The 19,807-nt window shown below is 44.5% G+C and overlaps 1 protein-coding gene across 1 annotated transcript; it reads left to right on the top strand.

Annotated features, from left to right (window-relative positions):
* Nucleotides 1-1,402: 1,402 nt before the first annotated feature.
* Nucleotides 1,403-16,607, top strand: sall3a (spalt-like transcription factor 3a; the record flags this gene model as incomplete). Its single annotated transcript, XM_079504468.1, has 5 exons — nucleotides 1,403-1,484; nucleotides 11,572-14,811; nucleotides 15,118-15,191; nucleotides 15,336-15,578; nucleotides 16,173-16,607. The coding sequence occupies 5 exons, from the start codon at nucleotides 1,403-1,405 to the stop codon at nucleotides 16,605-16,607; spliced, it is 4,074 nt and encodes a 1,357-aa protein (XP_079360594.1).
* Between the last annotated feature and the right edge of the window lie 3,200 nt (nucleotides 16,608-19,807).

The following is a 19,807-nucleotide window of genomic DNA, read 5'->3' on the forward strand; positions in this document are numbered from 1 at the left end:
TGTCGAGCCGAGGGAAGACACCGAGCGAAGCGTTCATTGGTGAAGAAGAAGTCTAGCGTTCGGTAACCCAACTACAAAGAAAGGCGACTTTTTGGAGAGTGGAGTGGAGTGGGGAGAGAGAGGGAGAGAGAGAGAGAGAGAGAGAGAGAGAGGGAGAGAGAGAGAGAGAGAGAGAGCGCGCCCCGAGGTGAACAACACACACACACAACCGCGAGCAAAACACCGCGCAGCGGAGGACGAACACACTCCCCATCTATTGACAAACGATGTGTGAATCTACTTTGGATCTTACTGTCACGTTAACACGCGTTCTTGTTGACAAAGGACTATAAACCGGTTACCGGGCAGGCACTTTCTCCGGGGACGCGCAACAAAAGTTGAAGAAGAGCGGAACTCTTTAACACTGGGAAAACAATTTATTAGCCCGCTATCCTGAAGGAAGGGGGGAGAAAAACTTTATGCGTCCGCGTCCACCACCGTACGCTCACCGGGTCCTTCACACGAAGTCAAACGGCGACTGGCTTTATTCAAAAGATGTCCATAAAAAGCGAACTTTAAAGCTATGACATTTTTCTCTCTCTCTCTCAGGGACATTGTTGTTATCACCTCAACCACACGCGCAACCAAAATTCGGGAGAAGAGGAGGAGGAGGTGCTGCGGCTTTTTGGGACAAAAGTTTACCTAAAATCAAGACAAGAAAACAGCAGGACAACAAACTGAGCCAAAAGAGGCGAGAATCTCATTCTATGAAGAACTCCAGCCTGCCATACAACAACAAGTTATGGTGTGTAAAATAACAAAAAAAAGAATAATGATGGTAGCACATAATAAAAGCTATACGCGATTGCAACGCAGCGATGACTCCTCAGCACTTGTGAACCAGAAGAGCTCCTCATAAAAACGGGGGGGAGATCGAGGGAGAGGAGGAGGAAAAAAAGCTGACCTTCCGCGTTGAAGACCCCCCTGAGTGCTGGGCGTAACGTGCGCGCTTTGGTGCGTTGGTTGGTTGGAGGAGGTTGGATGGTGAGAGAAAAGAGACAGACAGTCTGAGAGCGGAGCAGCTAATTGCTTAGTCCGTCCCTCATTACCATATCCAGTGTGAGTCCTCTGGAGCCCAGCCAATCCCCCCCCACCCATCTCACATGGTCCTCCTATTAATCGCAATGCATTATTCACTATCATAATTATATACCGACATGCGCAATCCACACAACAGCAACACCAGCTAATTTCCGTAATTTTTTTCTCCCCCCCCTCCTTTTTTTTTTTTTTTTTTTACCTCCTTTTTTTTTTTTTTTTGCTACCAGACTATTTGCGAACATTGTATTTTTTTCATTCGCTCGCCGCTGATGTATGTGCAAAACGCAGCACCATCTCGCAGCAGCGTAGCAGCAGCAGCAACATGTCCCGTCGCAAGCAAGCGAAGCCGCAGCATCTCAAGTCGGACGAGGATCCCGCACTAGCCGGGGGGATCTCTGAAAACGGTGAGTGTTTTCACACAAACTCCTATACTTTCTCTTTTTATACCAAGCTAAGCGAGTTGCCAATTAGACACATTCTTCATGCAAGGGCCTATTAGCATTTTAGCCCATACCTTTAAGCGCATTGGCTGCAGTGTTCCTTTGAGACATTTTTTGAACAGAAGTAGCTTTAGTTTAGTTTAGTTTGTATTATTGTTATTATTACCTAGAATTCAATGTGATTCCACGAGGGACTAAAAACTGTCACTCGAAGTTTCCTGTCTGCGGATTGGCCAGGTCTTAAATTGCCAGATTTTTAATCTGAATGCCAAAACTAAACGCCAAAAGTTTAAAATGAATTAAAGAATTAATTTAACTGGCAACTCGAGCCTGCACCTTTTCTCTATTTGCAACTATAGGCTGATTTAGGCTGATTTTATTTATTAATAATGAATAAAATAGTATATTTTACTGTATACACCTATACAGTACTGGTACAGTATAACTTTAATGGGCACTACCGACATTTCAGTCAAAGCATTGAGGGACCTATTTCGGCATGGTTCAGGTCGGGATGTAATTTCATATACAGAGGCATTCATTTCAAAATGCATTTTATTATATTAGTAGGCCTAAGCTTTGTAGTCTTCTCTCGTGACTTTTACAAAACCACACACTTAGTCTACACACGTGCGTGTGCACGAATACACGCGCGCGCGCACACACACACACACACACACACACACACACACACCTCATTTGATAACTTGGAAGAAGCTTTGATATATTATTTCTATAACGAAATTAATCAACATTCATATTCATCAGCTGTGAATCAATTTATCAAGTTTGATTTATTTACATAAATTGTAGGCGAAGGACATTCGATCTATTTATGTTTAGGTTTTGTCCAACTTTGCTTGTTTTGCTGTCTTTGGGGTATTCTCCTTCAGGTCCAACCATGTTTTGTTATGGAAATGTTTTTTGTTTATTCCCGCACATAAATTTGTCACACTTGGTTTGTTCTGTTTTACCATCTACTAGATCAGTTGACAGGGTTTGTTCGAGCAATGTGTAGAGAGCTGATCCTTTTTAATTCGCTGCTGAGCCCTTTTCTTATATAAAATGTTAATTATTACTAAAGCTGTTTTTTTCTATAGGTAAAACCTTTAGACATATATAGCATATAGCAACCCATCCTCATCTTTGTTGACTTGTAGAAGAAAAATTGCAGAACTGTTGGTTTTCATTATTTCCAAGATATTTATAACAAGTAGGCCTACTATAATGAATGGAGAAAATTGATATATATTATAAATATTGTTTTTAATTATAATTACCTAAATATTTTGACCTTTTTGTAACTCTTAAAAAACAAAAATACTACTGCATTTTTGTAATAAACTGCTTCCTGATTTTGTTCAATTACATTTACTGTATATCCCTTATTGCGTTTTGAAATTTTAGTTAAAACGTTAATTACAAACAAAACATGTAAGACTACCGGTGTTAAAAAAAAAAAAAAAAAAGCCAGCATCCTTTTCTCTCGTTCTCTCTTTGCTAAATTGAGAAGTACAGTGCATAGTGTTTGTCAGCATCTCCCTTATTGAGTAGCCGTAAAGCTTACGTGGTCTCTCCAACAAATCACTGTCATGATATTTTTTGCAATCGTGGTCCAACTCTGGCCATGCAGTGCAGCACACAACACAACCTCTTTGTGGAGGATGCTTTAGAAACGCATGATGTAATCTCCAGGGAGTCGTTCTTCTTTGCATGAGGAAATGTTGGTGTGAGGACGAGGACGAATCACATCGATGACATATGCAGTCATTTCACGTTATTGGAACTATTGTAGTGAATAGACTATACGGTACAGTCCAGTGTACTGTACTGTACATGCTCTATTTGATCTGTGTTAACTGTTTTGAATGCCTCAGCATTTGAAATTTCTCATTTCGTGTTCATTGAAGTGAGCAGTGCATCAGGTCATTCTCCTGTGATATTCAGATAATTATTTTGGGGTTCTCTTTCTGGCATTCCATATTTGTTTTAATATATTTCATATTGAAACAATTTACACCTTTATTTTTTACACGTACACATTTTTGATAAAAAATATTCTAGAATTAGGCAAATCGAAAAATGTCAGGGCGCATACTGTACAAGCCATTGTATTCATGGGGAACCAGCTGCTTCTCTTGGTCTTCCTCTGATCCCATCTCCATCATTCACATACATATATTTTGCTCGTAATAGTGCATGCAGCTCCACATCCATTTGTAATGAACACAAATACAAACATATTTTGCTCTCTCGCGCACACACACACACACACACACACACACACACACACACACACACACACACACACACACACACACACACACACACGCATCAATGCAAAAGCACACTCACACACGCGTACCACAGATGACTGTGGTGTGAGAACTGCCTATGTCATTCGGTTCAGCATTCTGAGTTGATGTGACGCGTTAAGGATAGTGCTTGCCTATCCTTGTTTGAGGAGGAGACTGGCTCGCTTGTTTTCTGGACAGACGCTGGAGTGAAACAATCCCATGCCTTCCACCCGAGGACAGTAAGCCCATACAGGCCACATAAACAAATACAATCTTTCATCCAAAAAAGCTACCTTACCGATGTGCTATAGAGATGTCAGTCCAAGCACATCGTTTCAATATGATCCCATCCTTTCGCTGCCCGTGCGCTGACGTTTTCCAGCTCGTGTCACCACTATTGATTACCTTCCTTGACAAACCGCTGCGTTATTATGTCGAAGGAATTCAAAAGATCTAGTTGTCTTTCAGGTCCTGGGCCTGGTATCTAGTATGCCGGACGGCGTAAACCACACCATTGTGAATCAGAGAGGAGAGACAATGCCAGTATCTGGATACCTCAGTGTTAATGTATCCCTGTGTAACTCTGAGAGTGTACACATTTAACCAAATGGGCGCTTATGGGTCCATTTGTTTACATGCGTGTATGTACACACGTTCAGAGTTAAATGAGCACTGAGGGTTTTTCTGTGTATCTGGATACTCTCATCGTTCGAGCTGTGTTCAGCACCACACTGAACACTTGTATGCACAATCTTTAATCTGAGGCTGCAGGTACATTGATTTCGCTGAGAGCGACAGCGTCAGCTTCACCACGCTTCCTGTGTTCATTCAGGACTGAAATGGTTATTTGGAAATCTGATTTGACCCTTTCTATTTCTTCGTACGTGGTGGACCCTTTGTGAACAGGCCACATTGTTGTCCAGTGCGGCAAATTAGGACTCTTGTGTGCCGCGTGTCCCTGAAAAGATGGAATGGCGTGAAGTGCCAACAAGCCTGCGTCCGGCACGCCCCCTCCAACCAGCCCCCCCACCGTTCTGTGTCCCCCCCCCCCCCCCAGGCCTCTCCGCCACTTTCCCTGAGGGTGGCTGGTCAGGAGTGCTTTGATAGAGCTCGCTGACTTAACCTCTGCCTAGTCCAGTCTGCCAGGTCCCGCCTGTACATGTCAAGCTCATAGTACAATTAGAACATCTGTGCCATTGACCTTGGCAGCGCAGCTTAGCCGTGTCCTAGAAAGTGTTAACAGCAATGAAGCTTTCATCTCGCCGCCGCTTCCTCTGTGTCTGGTCTCTTTGAGCCCCCGACCCCAGGGGTGGAGTGGGGGGTGCGATGGGGGAAGGGGGGGACACCCATGCATAGGCCTTACGTGTTCTCACTTAACTTGCCATGGAGTGCATCATGTGCAGTTGTGCACAGGGTGCAGATGATGCGATCACCGCGTTTTAGAAATGGTAAAGAGCATCTGAATAATTTTGAAAGTGAAAGATCTGACATTTCTTACACAATGTACCGCAGCTAAACGACTTAAGTGAAACTGTTTCGTCTGCTGACATGTGTTCTTGAAATGTTTGCGAGAAAGTGTCAGGGTTTTGCGGCAGGAATGGATGTGCTCACGAGGAACAAAACAGAGATATACTATAGTGAGAATGTCCTAACTAACAGTGACAGTGTGGCTGTTCCCCACTTCCCCTCCAGTGGGCCTTTGTTTGGCTTTTGTTTTAATCCTCTCTCACCATTTGGTGGAGGCCCCAGGACCACCCACATAGCTATGCCAAAGATGTCTTCAAGAAGGCACTCAAATATGGCTGTGTCTCTTAATTACTGCTCTGCACTCAAAACACACCACGAACAAGATGATGTCCTGATTGAGAGAAGAGAACAAGAGAGAGACAGAGACTGGGGGGTGCAAATATACTTGTCAAAATGTGTACTGTACTGAACTGTATTGAAGGGTTTCAAACCCATACTTTGCTAGCCAAATGTTATACATCTAGTATTTGCGTCTGTTATGTATATGTTTTGTAAATAGGCAGAATCTGTCTTCAGTTAGATGTACAGTAGGTTTTTGATGGTTAAAGGCAGACACAACCAAAACAGTAACTTGCTCAGTCACAGCATCCCACTTTAAAAGCAGACGTGAAAAGTCAAATTGTTACACTGGTGCAAAAATACAGCTGATAGAGAGAGAGAGAGAGAGAGAGAGAGAGAGAGAGAGAGAGAGAGACGGAGACGACTTTGCCATGTTGACGTGTGACACAGTCATCTGGACAGAGCGCCGTCATTGAATACTGTATTGCGAACGCTTACACAAACAAATCGTTAATGTTTTGGCTGCTGCACATCTGCACGCGGCGACAAAGGCCTCTCTGTCAGTGCAGATATTACTGTGCCACTCTGCATCGGGGGACTGACCAGCCCCGGGCTTTGGAGACAGACAACAACCAATGCCGAGGAGGGAGGGTCAGTCCTCGTCTGCAGGTGTGAAGATACGTTGCTGTGTTGTGATACTGTAGAAGGCTGGCATACCATACTGACTTATCAGAAAGTCTGTCTTTGTATACAATTAAACTGTCACTATAGTTAAGTTGATTGTTACCAAGAAAGGAATAGGTTATTTAGAAAAATACATGCAGAATAAAGTGTATAGGTAGGTGTTATGCAGATATCAACTTGGGAGGGATAAGATAGCTAGCCTATGGGGGGAAAAAAATTATGCAATGGAAAACAGTAATTGGTACAGGAATTCCAGCATTGTTGAATCCAGCTGGTCTCCTTATTTGCCCTACTCCTTAACTTATAATGATTCATCTGTGTTTTTTTTAAGGGTTCGAAGCTATCTTTAAATGCTCTAAAAAAATAATTAGTTTTAATAGGCAGAGGAAGGTTTGGGATGAATGAAGAATGTTGTTCCTACTACCTAAGTGTACTGTACATAGCTATATCCTGATATTTCATTATTGGACTTATTTTTTTAACACATTTCCCACAAATGAATGGCATGCCTTTTATTTAGTGAGATAAATACTGGCCTCACCTTTTCCTTGTTTTCTGTTTGCATGTAAATGTTATGTTACTGTCGTGTGTGTGTGTGTGTGTGTGTGTGTGTGTGTGTGTGTGTGTGTGTGTGTGTGTGTGTGTGTGTGTGTGTGTGTGTGTGTGTGTGTGTGTGTGTGTGTGTGCGCATGCGCGTGCGTACACGTGTGTCCTGTAAGTGAATCTGGAAATTGTTAAGAATGGAGAATTTGTAATTGCTCAGTGCTTCGCTCAATGCACGGCTCTGTGGCTTTCACAGAATCAGTGGAAGGCATGAATACCTCATCTGATATAATATGTCAGATTAGCGGTTTCAGTTAGCATGCCAAAGATTGCTGAGCAAGATAGCGGATACATGGATTCAAAAGTCCACAATCCCCCTATTGATTGTGTTGAGCGTCATATTTGCATTTGAGTAAAGGAAGACTCTTAAAGGAATGAAAAACGGATTGGATTTTTTATGCCTTTGTTTCTCATGCTGTGGTAGAATCAATACCACCTCCACACACTCTCCTCGCTCGCACGCTCGCACGCACGCACGCACGCACGCACGCACGCACGCACGCACGCACGCACGCACGCATACTGTACACACACACACACACACACACACACACACACACACACACACACACACACACACACACACACACACACACACACACACACACACACACACACACACACACTGTATACACACACACTGTATACACACACACACACACACACACACACACACACACTGTATACACACACACGCGCACACACACGCACGCACACACACATGCGCGTGCGCACACACACACACACACACACAATGTCGCCTTCAGATAGATCTTAAGCAGTCAGGTATGTCACTATGTTGTAACTATGAATGAAAACAGTAACTTGATTCTTTGAAATTGTGAGATTGCGAGCATTTGCGGTCGTTTGACATAAAACCTGATTAAAATGTGTGACGTGAAACTCTTGCTAGAAAACAATGTTGAAATCCAATCTCTGATTTATTCAGTGCATAGTCCAAGCTTCAAATCACTGCAATAGCCTGGCCTATAGATTCCTTATGTCTGATACAGTGATGCTTGTGAATGATGCAACCAAACCGGCTTTCATTATTATTTTTAAATGCAAATTATTTTAAATATAAATTTAAAATATATATATATATTATATAGTTGTTTTTAACCATTGTGTAATTAAATTAATTGCTTTATTGAATTAATATTAATTAATCTATAATAATTTGTTAGGATATTCTTTAATTAAATAAATGCAGGAAAGAAATCCCTGCAATCACTGGAATAATTCTTATAATCTCAGATATTCTTTCATATTGATAATTCAGACAAAACAAAACAAACCAAATTACATAATACATCTTCCCTTTGTTAGGATTTAGGAAATTATAATATTGTGTAAAATGACATTGGGTATTTGCAAATATCAGTGTATGCGTATGTGGGTATGTGAATGCATGTGGCCATTTTTATATCCGTGATTGTGTGTGCAAACTGTGCATGCGTCACTCTCCATGTATTTGTGTGTGTGTGTGTGTGTGTGTGTGTGTGTGTGTGTGCGTGCGTGCGTGCGTGTGTGTGTCACTGTGTTTGCATGGGTGTAGCTGTGTCTGTGTGTGTGTGTGGGTGTGCGTGCGTACGTGTACATGAGAGAGAAAGGGGTCATAGGCATGCAACGGCTCCCACTTGTAAAGCTAATTGTATGAATGAATAAAAAGAGATTGACAGTAATACCATTCTAATAAGTAATCAGCTCAACGCACTGCCTAGTCATTTGTGTTGACCTTTCAACCCCCAATTATGGAAATGAGTCCTTCTGTCCGCTGCTTGGCTAAGGAGATTTTTAGCCTGCTGTCACGTGTCACTGCCTTTTCCAATCACTTGCTCCTTTCCATGTGTTTGCTTTGGGTTTGGACTTGATCTGCTGTTTTCTGAGATGTGGCTTTTGTGTGAGTTAAAAAATAAACATGGCAGGTATATTCTTATGATATCTCTTCTTTATTAGATTGCATTTCATAGGATATAGAGTGAATTTACAGGCAGGAGAGGAGAAGGGAGATATGCTATTAGTGTTAGTGTTTTTATATTTCAAGGCAATGCCTTAGTTTGGTTGACACTGTGAGGTCTTATCAACCAGTTCCCTGCAGCGACACAGGGATGATAATAACTACTAGACCATTCAGAAGCCTTACAGTGTGGATTAGTCATAATGTTTATCCCACCGTTGCCCCAAAATTACAGGAGTGATATATTTCTGCCCCCAAAACTCTGTGTAATTGTCATATCATACCCAATATATATTTACTTGACCTACTCTGTCCTGCACCACTGTATTACAATATGTTCCATGTTGAGTGAACAATTGGTGTAAATGCTACACATTTTCAAAAACCTTTTTCAGAGGTGTCTTTGTAATTGGACATCATATTGTATTTTTCTTATCTTCCACTGTCACAATTATTAGAATATTTGCACTTTCTTATAATTTGTGAAGTCAGTGCTTTAGGTGATTACCGAGACAACTTAAGCCATATGAGGACAGAATGATTAACGGCCACTGAAGGGCAGGTCTGTTTACTTGTCAGTCAGCACAATGTGACTTTTACGTAGGTTTGTATACAGGCTTGAGTAGAGAATGTTTCTTATTTGAAAATAAGGATGAGGTCAGCTTATTTTACCAAGTCTCCCCCTTTCAGGCGTACTGTATCCTACTATACTGCATTCAGCAGTTTTGGTGTGTGTTAATTTTCTAATAACTTTATTTTGTATTTGGTGAATCACACCTATACAGTTAATTGCATATCTGCAACTGAAATTTAACACATTGTACAGGTTAATGTGCAATATGATTACATGATACGTGTTTAAACAAAAGACAAGGAAAGTATATTTAATTTTTTTGCGGTGGCTGCATGGAAGGCGAATCAATTATTTAAATTAACACATTAAGTCACCAGGAAAGAGTGCTTCATGTCTTCAGTACCCTATAATTACTGACATACACACTGCAAAGGATATTTCACACGTTCGTATAGGCTCCCTTTTTTTATTTTCTGGTGATGTTTGTACTCTTTTTTTAAAAAAACATCTAAGGCAAACACTTGAAAGCAAGTGCACTGCGTGGAAAAAAAAGAAAGAAATGAGCGTGGTTGTGTTACATTTTTCTCCTCAAATTACTAGCCTAGATGAACGTTAGTTCAACAGGAGGCAGCATCTGAAGTAAAGCATTTGTTTGTTGTAAGAACCCAGTCGACTCCCACCGCTGTGGGGCTGATTGAACACACGTCCTACTTCTACATACTCGCACACGCACACACACACGCACGCACGCACACACACACACACACACACACACACACACACACACACACACACACACACACACACACACACACACACACACACACACACACACACACACACACACACACACTATGTAGACGGTTGAACACAAAATAAAATAAACATACACATGGGAGGCCGTGTTTTCATGGTTTTGATCAGGTGTGAATTAGCTCCATGTTCAGGGAACATGCCGGCGTCGTTGGCACTTGATGGCAATATGCGGAAGAGGAAGTGGCTTCCTACGACTGTGATTAAACATGTGTAACTAATCAGGGACATTGCTGCCATGGCACTAGCATGTAATTTGTTGAGTCTTATTTCAGAGAGCACCAGAGGGGGGGGGGGGGGGGGGGGGGGGCACCAGAGGTAGAGAGAAGAGGGGGAGGAAGGAAGCAAGACAGACAGACAGAAAGACAGACAGACAGAATATTTCCTTAATAACCACTTAAACCCTATACTTTGTTATATATCAAACAGCATAAATAGCTGACCTAAAACGATAGGACCTTGTAGGACGGCTACTATTGTAGATTGTTCACCTACTTTTGTCAACTGTTCGCCTATTTTGGCAGAATGTTTGTCAATATGACATGCCAAGAATAGGTTTTATTTTTATTTTTTATTATTTCAAATATGAATTACATTCTGGATATGTTGGTTACATAAATACATTGCATACGTGATGGAATTCTTGATGCACTAGGAAATGTATAACAGTAATACAAGTTTAATGACAATGTTGTAGTTTTGCTTTGTTTTTGCAATGGAGTATTTCAACAATTTCATGGAGAAACCTGGTTGGAAGTGAAACGGTTTTTATTCCCTTGTTTAGATGGTGGGCTAAGGTATTGCTTTAGCAATGCTAAATGAAGAGGCTTTGGCATTTGAAATTCAGGTGGAAATGACTGGGCTTGATAGCAGAGGAGAATCCTAATGGGGCCATCAAAGACCTGATTTGTACCCAACAGATGAGGCAGCTGTGAATTGTATGAAATATTGGAAATCAATAGCTTCTATGGAATTTCATTAAGCGGCAGTATCCACAATTGATAGGCCCTCATAATTTGATGGATTGCACAAAGAAAATTATTAGCTAGCTCTATGGAGAGGTTTAGAATGCGCAAAACTGGGTCTTGAGAATTGGTGAACTGGGGCAATTTGTTCAGAGCAAAAAAGGAAAAAAAAGTATATTGATTTTGCTTATGTTAAAAGAGAGGAGGGGGGGGGGGGGGGTCTTTGCAGTACCACTCTGCAAAATATGTGTGGATTCTATATTGATTATTTATTCATTAATCTCCACATTCCCTCTCTTCATGACTCTGTCTCTCACTGTCCTCTCCCACTCCCTCCATCCCTCCTCAGCCCGCGGTGATGTGGTGCTGGACGACGCCGACAGTGGGAACGAGAGCCGCAGCGGCAGCGAGGAGACGCACGTGTGTGAGAAGTGTTGTGCTGAATTCTTCAAGTGGTCGGACTTCTGTGAACATTTAAAGAGCTGCACCAAAAACCCACTGGTGCTTATAGTGAATGAGAACGACGGCACGCCCGACCCCTCCCAGGAGTACCCCACGGAGCCCTCCCCTGTACCCAGTTGCCCCAGTGACCAGGCAGACAGCGAGGATCCCGGAGAGGGCAGCCACAGCCCTGCCGGCGAAGGGGATGAGGTCCCGGAGATGATGAGCACCCTGGAGGGGGTCCTGGAGAAGGACGATGAGCCGATGGAGCTGGAGTTGTCTCCTGAAAAAGCCCCGGACCAGGAGGAGAGGGACGTGGCCTCCCCCGAGCCGGACCCCTCTTCCCTACCTCAGCTCAGTGACCCCGCCCCCTCCTCCGCCGCGAGCTACACCATGCCAAGCACCAACGTCACCCTGGAGACACTCCACGGCACCCGCGTGGCGGTGGCCCAGTTCTCCCAGAGCGTGAGGGCGGCTGCGGCCGCCGCGGCGGGCAGCGGGGTCTCCACCATGGCCATTCCCATGATCCTGGACCAGCTCATGGCCCTCCAGCAGCAACAGATACACCAGCTGCAGCTGATCGAACAGATCCGCAGTCAAGTGTCCCTGATGAACAGGCAGTCGGCCTCCTCGCAGCCGGCTCTCAACCACCAGGCCCATCACGGCCCTGCCGCTGGCTCCCAGGGGAACGCCTCCTCCTGTGGGCCCCCGGCGCACGGCCCGCTTCAGCTACACAGCTTCATCGCTCCCCCCGTCCATCAGCTGCCCATTAGGTTGCCGGCCACACTCAACGGCCAAGGCCCCTCACCTCTGACCTCGGCGATAGACAGGCCTCTCTCCCACACGCCACAAAGCTGCAGCAGCAGCAGCAGTCAGCCCCCCAGATCCTCCTCAATGCCCAACACAACCTCAGCTAATTCCGCTTTCCCCGCGCCCGGCGGCAACGGACTGTCGTCTCTGCTGCCACCCTGTACGTCCTCGGCCGCGAACTGCAGCAACATCAACAGCAGCTGCAGTGCCGGCAGCATAACAGGGGGCGGCTGTGGAATCAGCAGCGGCTCGGCCTTTCCCAGGAACTCCACCACACCTCCGTCACTAAGCCACAACAGCCTCCATGGCTCCGCCTCCAATTTACCACTGATACCTCACAGCCCCTCTAGCAGCGTCATTTTCCCCAACCCGCTGGCCAGTATCGCAGCCACGGCCAACGCACTCGACCCCCTGGCGGCGCTGATGAAGCACCGCAAAGGGAAGCCGCCGAACGTGTCCGTGTTTGACACCAAGCCCAGCTCCGAGGACCCCTTCTTCAAGCATAAGTGTCGCTTTTGTGCCAAGGTGTTTGGCAGCGACAGCGCCCTACAGATCCACCTGCGCTCCCACACCGGGGAGAGGCCCTTCAAGTGCAACATATGTGGCAACCGTTTCTCCACCAAGGGCAACCTGAAGGTCCACTTCCAGAGGCACAAAGACAAATACCCACATATTCAGATGAACCCCTACCCGGTGCCGGAGTATCTGGACAATGTGCCCACCAGCTCCGGTATCCCATATGGCATGTCCCTGCCCCCAGAGAAGCCTGTGACCACGTGGCTCGATAGCAAACCCGTCCTCCCCACCGTGCCCACCTCCATCGGGCTGCAGCTCCCTCCCACCCTGCCGAGCATGATGGGAGATTTTGGGGAGTCCCCATGCCCCACCCCACTCAACCAATCCCCTCAGAGGCCGTCCCCGCCCTCAAGCGAGTGCGCATCTCTGTCCCCAAACATCCTTACTGACTCTGCTAGGGCCACCATGTCCCTCTCCCCGATACCCGACCTGGATAGTGATGCTCCGCCGCTTCTGAAGCTCGAGGGCATCCATCTGCCCCCGAACTGCTCCACAAGGCCAGGGGAGAACACCACCACCACTACCACCTCCACCACAGTAACCCAAGTGGTCCTCTCCACCACTGTCACCAACACCATGTCAACGAGCAGCAGCCAGGCCACAGAGCCCATCACTGCCCCCAGTGCCACCTCCCACCCCATCCTGCCCATGCTGTCGGACCAGTTCAAGGCCAAGTTCCCCTTCGGTGGCCTCCTCGATTCTATGCAAACTTCAGAGACGTCAAAGCTGCAGCAGCTGGTGGAGAACATAGACAAGAAGATGACGGACCCCAACCAGTGTGTCATCTGCCACCGTGTCCTGAGCTGCCAGAGTGCGCTGAAGATGCACTACCGAATCCACACTGGCGAGAGGCCCTTCAAATGCAAGATATGCGGCCGAGCGTTTACCACCAAGGGGAACCTGAAGACGCATTTCGGCGTGCACCGATCCAAACCCCCGCTCCGCGTCCAGCACTCCTGCCCCATCTGCCAGAAGAAGTTCACCAACGCCGTGGTTCTGCAGCAGCACATCCGCATGCACATGGGCGGGCAGATCCCCAACACGCCGCTGTCCGAGAGCCTCCAGGACATGGACGCGGACCTCTCCTTCGACGAGAAGAGCTTAGACGCGATGAGCAGCTACGACGACGACTTCCTGGACGAGATGGAGGCGGCCATGGAGGACGAGGCTGACCAGACGGAGGCCGAGATGAACGCGTCGCGGCCCCTCCAGCCCTACTCGCCGGGGTGCTCCCCGCCCACCTCGGTAATCTCCAGCATCGCCGCGCTGGAGAACCAGATGAAGCTGATCGACTCTGCGGCCGGCATCACCCGTCCGTTCGGACCCAGGCCCATGCAGAACGGCAGCGGGTTTGGAGGGGAGAGCGACTTCTTTAACAATGACTCCCTGTCGCTGATGGGAGACAATGATGGTCACAGCCTGGGAAGCCCGGCCCTGTCTGAGTCCTCTGGTGGTTCCCTGCAGCACTTATCCCCCACACACAGCCACTCCGAGAGCCACCGGTCCAAGTCCCCCACCACACTCATCATCAACAACAACAACAACAGTAGCAGCAGCAGTGGCAATGGCATGGCATCAGAGGAAGGACAGGAGAACAATGCGGCCGGCTTGGCAACGGTGAAGTCTGAGAAATCAGAGACTCCATCCCCGCTTCCTGCATCTGAAGCCAATGGGGCCCTCGACCTGACTGCCACTCAGCCTGACAGGCACTTCATCAAGGAGGAGAGCCACTTCAACATGCTTTTCCTGAATAGAGACAGAGGTACGTGCAAAACTGCAAAATCAGCAAGCCTTTGACAATTTCAAATCAAATGTTTGTATTCAATATGATATACTTATGCTTTGTTTTGGGTGACCACAAGATGAATTGCTTTAAATTACTATATTATCATATTATCATACATACAAGCAAGTAATAAAAAGCATTTCAATATATAATTTAAATCTGCATTCAACAAATTTAAGACGGAAATCAGATCAGTGTCTCGTTGTGGTCACATTTATCCCTGTGTCCATTATACCTCAGTTCTCTGATGCTTAACTACTCACCTCGCCTCTATTCCCCCAGGACTGAGCACGCCCAGTTTGGCCAGCACCGCCTCTAACATGATCAAAATGGAAATGAACGGCCACGGCAAATCTGTGCCCCTGAGTGACAACCACAACAACCACAACCACCACAACCATCACAACCATCACAACCATCACAACCATCACAACCATCAGAACCATCACAACCACCACAACCACCACAACCACCACAACCACCACAACCACCAGCACCAGCACCTGCCTGCAGGCGTCCAGGTGCCTGCCGCTGCCCCGCAGACCACTATGAGTGCGAGCATCACCCCTATGCTGGCCCCCCCGCCTCCACGCCGCACGCCCAAGCAACACAACTGCCACAACTGTGGGAAGAACTTCTCCTCGGCCAGCGCCCTGCAGATCCACGAGCGCACGCACACGGGGGAGAAACCCTTTGGCTGTTCCATTTGTGGAAGGGCTTTTACCACTAAAGGCAACCTGAAGGTAGGCTGCTTTGTACCGATAGAAAAAATATATAAATATAGCATTCACTAATAATACTCTTAGTGGGAGTAAATTAAATGTATGTACTTACTACTACTACTACCAGGATTTTTTTAAATTAAATAAATCACACCTGTGTGAAGTGATGGGCGCTCTTATCATCATACATCATCATACGTACATACATACCCGTACATACATCTATCAATGTTTGTGTTAGGACAATGTTTGTGTTTACACAAACCCTCAAAGCTGGACATAGGAGGGGCTAGCACCAATAAAAAAAGTGTTGTTTATTACTGGTTTCTCCCCCGTGTGCGTGCGCTCGTGGATCTGCAGGGCGCTGGCCGAGGGGATATATTATAAATCTATTTTAAAGTAAACATCTGTTATTTTATTCAGTTACATTTAAAGAACAACAACAGAAGCACAGAAATAACCAATCACTTTATTCTTTGGATATTCAAAAATAGCTCACAAAGCATCACAATGCAACGCGTTGTGAGCTGGTAGATATGCTGTTTTCGACAAATTACGAAGAATTGCTGGAAATTAACCTGAGGCTTTGCATGTGTTGTTGTTTGATCACTGTAGGTCCACATGGGCACACACATGTGGAACAACGCTCCGGCACGCCGGGGGCGCCGTCTCTCCGTGGAGAACCCCATGGCCTTGCTGGGCGGTGACGCCATGAAGTTCAGCGAGATGTTCCAGAAGGACCTGGCGGCGCGGGCCATGAACGTGGACCAGGGCTTCTGGAACCAGTACGCGGCCGCCATCACCAACGGCCTGGCCATGAAGAACAACGAGATCTCCGTGATCCAGAACGGCGGCATGACCCAGCTGCCTGTCAGCCTGGGTGGGCCCGGGGGGATCACGTCGCTGGGAGCCATGCCTGGAGGTATGGACCGCATGCACACGGGCGGCAGCCCTCCCATGACCGGCCTGGAGAAGGCCGGCCTGGAGGTTACCGCCGGCCGCCCCTTCTCCAGATTCATGGAGGAGAACAAAGAGATTGGGATCAATTAAAAAGAAGAAAAGAAAAACTCATGTATGGGCGAAGGTGTAGACTTTGACAAAGACTAAAAGTCTTGTGATAAGAAAAAGAAACTGCTAATCCAGTTTGATCTCATACGTACTATATTATGTACAGATGAATATTTTTTGTTTGGTTTTGGAAATATAGTATTTAGTATTGATTAGAGGTCTTTGCCTTTAACCCATTACCCCACCCCCCCCTCCCCCCTCCTTGATATTTCGCTCATACGAAGAATACTTTGTCTCTTGTTTGAGAATACGTCGTCTTGCAAGATTTGCATGGTACTTATTGGTTTCTATCAGTATGTTTGACTGCTTTTATGAATTTCTTTTCAAAACAAGTATCCTGTCTCATTTGTGATGGGCAAGCCTCATTATTTGAAACGGACTGAAACAGAAGGACAGAGGTAAAGACTGGTTAGCCTTTGTCGGGCGATGCGGTTTAAAAGCCAACGGGGCTTTTAAAACCGCATACTCTGTTGCGTGTGGCTGTCGCACAACCAAAAATAGCCTATCTACAAGCTCACAACGTGTCGCAGAGCGACACGTTGTGAGCTTGTAGATCGGCTATTTTCAGCGAGCGACAACCGGTGTGCAACTATAAAACAGGCGTAAGATTGCTCTTACACAAAATGGCCGGGGATAGACTGAACTACGGTGTGTCTGTGCTCGACCTGATTTCTTTTTTCTCTTGAAGTAGAAAACTTGAAAAAAAAAAAAAAAAGAAGAAAAAAAATGTTTGAACTATTTTAATCTTTACATTTAGTCTCCCAGCATTGTCTTATAATATCGTCCTGTGTCTTTAGTATTTATGATATTGACAAAAAAAAGCGGGTATACGGAAATATATTTAATGGCCCAAGCATTTTATTGATCCCTTTCTTTTCTAAACTGCAGGCTTCACTTATCTCTTTCAATAAAGACAATGTGTCCTTTCTGTTGAACAACAAAGGAAAAATGGTGAAGTTTTATTTGGATATCTAGGAGATAATGTGTAACGGTACAGTGAAGAGGCTGAGATATCCGAAGCTGCTATGACCACAAACCCTGCTTTTAACCTTTGTAAAAAAAAGACAACGGGGAAAAAATGATATCCTTTGGAAGAAATATCTATGTATAGAAATACAGACAAATCTAAAAACAGGTATGCATATTTTGTATCACATGAAAATAGACATCATGAGTTGAGAGTATTTGTCATGTTTGTGAATGCACTTTTTAAAAACACGACGTTTTGTCTGTGAGTTACCGTTAACCTTTTGACTGAGCTTATCTATCACGTGTTGTTTTGATTGTTTTCAGCGTACCACTCCTACAATTTGCAGAGTCGTCTCTGTTAGGACATGCGTGCTGCTCATCTGAGCGCCACCTCATCCACTCAATCAAAATCTTCTCAAATAAAAACAAAACAAAAGAGAACAGGACTCGTGTTTGGTCTTCTTAACTGCACATCTTTTTTTTAAACAACATCCACCCAACACTCCCTTTTACACCAGTTGCCTACATTTGGGTCACTGACTGAAATATTGCATTGCCTTCTCCACACACTGTTTAGTTATCTTAATTGTTTTGAGCGATGCTAGTATAACTAACCGCCATCAGATTGAAAATTATCTAGCCTTAATAATCCTCTCATGAGGATGTATATGATGCATCTTTTTTGAAATATTGCTGGAATCTTTCAGAAATGTATCAATACAATGCGAAATGTATTTTTCTTTTCTTTTAGACAAAAGTTGTCTTAACATAAATGGTAATGTTCAGATGAAGTTAAAACAAATAGAGGGAGACAAAGAGATAATGCATACCATCAAGATATCTTAGTTGCATCTACAGTATGTATATCTACTGTATGTGGTTTAAAAGGTAAGATAACAGAGTAATTTGTTTATATTTTTGCTATACATTTTGTCAATACATCACTGTCACAGAAATGTACTTGATGCCAAGATTAATTCACTTCTAATAATGTGTGATGCTGTTCCAAAATACGTTCAATGCAAAACCTTTCCAAGAAGCGGTATTCCCGGTATTGAACAAATACTGCTTGCGCACAGTTCCCACTATAGACATTTTATGTTGACTTGGACATTAAATATAGGTCCCATACAACATACACTATTTGTAAAAAATAAAAAAATAAAGAAAAAGAAAGGAAATGCTTTTTCACCAATACAAAAAAGAAGAAGAAAAAAGAAAAAAAAATATATATAATTAAAATGTGTTGAATAAGAAAATAAAATATGGATATGTAATTTGCATATCTCTGCTATCGGTCAGAAATGCATTACTCCAAAATGTTAATTATTTGGCCTTAGCGCTTTTTAATACTTTTCATTGGTTCAATATTTTTTTAACCAACACACAGATGTAAAGGGCGTTCAATAGCACTAATGTATGAAAATAAATCAAAAGCCAGAAAAATGGAGTTAGCTGGCTTCTGCCAGACAGGGACGAATTATATGCTTTATTTTGTATTCCTATATGGCTAGTTGGGCAGTGGCCTTCACATAGAATCCAATGCAAGTTACAGGAATCTGTAATTATAAATTGCATTGAAGAAAGAAAAAAAACATAGTCATAAGCACATAAAATTCATACTATTTATTCCGGGTATGAGGTTAGGGACATATAAACAATAAACAATTTTTAGCAACTGATCAGGCTTCTCGATCAGAATTCCACTGAATTAAAAAAAAAATCTTAGTTTTTTTGGTACTCTGTATATTAAACTTGTGTGTGTACGACAATGGATGTCACGCAGACGAGCTCTATTTAAAATGAGAAGAACATCTCTTTCTTGCAAACAGATGTGTCTCATTGTCATAAATGAAAGCACCTTTGTTTGTGGCCACTGTAACCATTCACTATCCGACCCAGGACCGTATTATGACATCACTGGTCCCACTATGCGTTATGAAAGTGACGGCTTTGTTGGACCAGTGGTTCTCAAAGTGGGGTCCAGGGACCCACATGGGTCCATGGAAAATGAATCAATTTAGCATCAACCCATTTTGACCTGAGATCAGATTCTAAAAATGTCTTCTACAACCTGACAGTTTTCTGAAAAAGCTATGTTGGTCGTTTTTTCGTTTTTTCAAAAATAGCAGACCTACAAGCTCGTAGCGCGCGTAGTGGCGCGCTATGAGCTTCTAGATCTGCTATTGTTCAATAGCTAAAGCATAACATAA

The sequence above is a fragment of the Electrona antarctica genome (genome assembly GCF_951216825.1).
Source record: "Electrona antarctica genome assembly, chromosome: 6".
Classification (NCBI taxonomy): domain Eukaryota; kingdom Metazoa; phylum Chordata; class Actinopteri; order Myctophiformes; family Myctophidae; genus Electrona; species Electrona antarctica.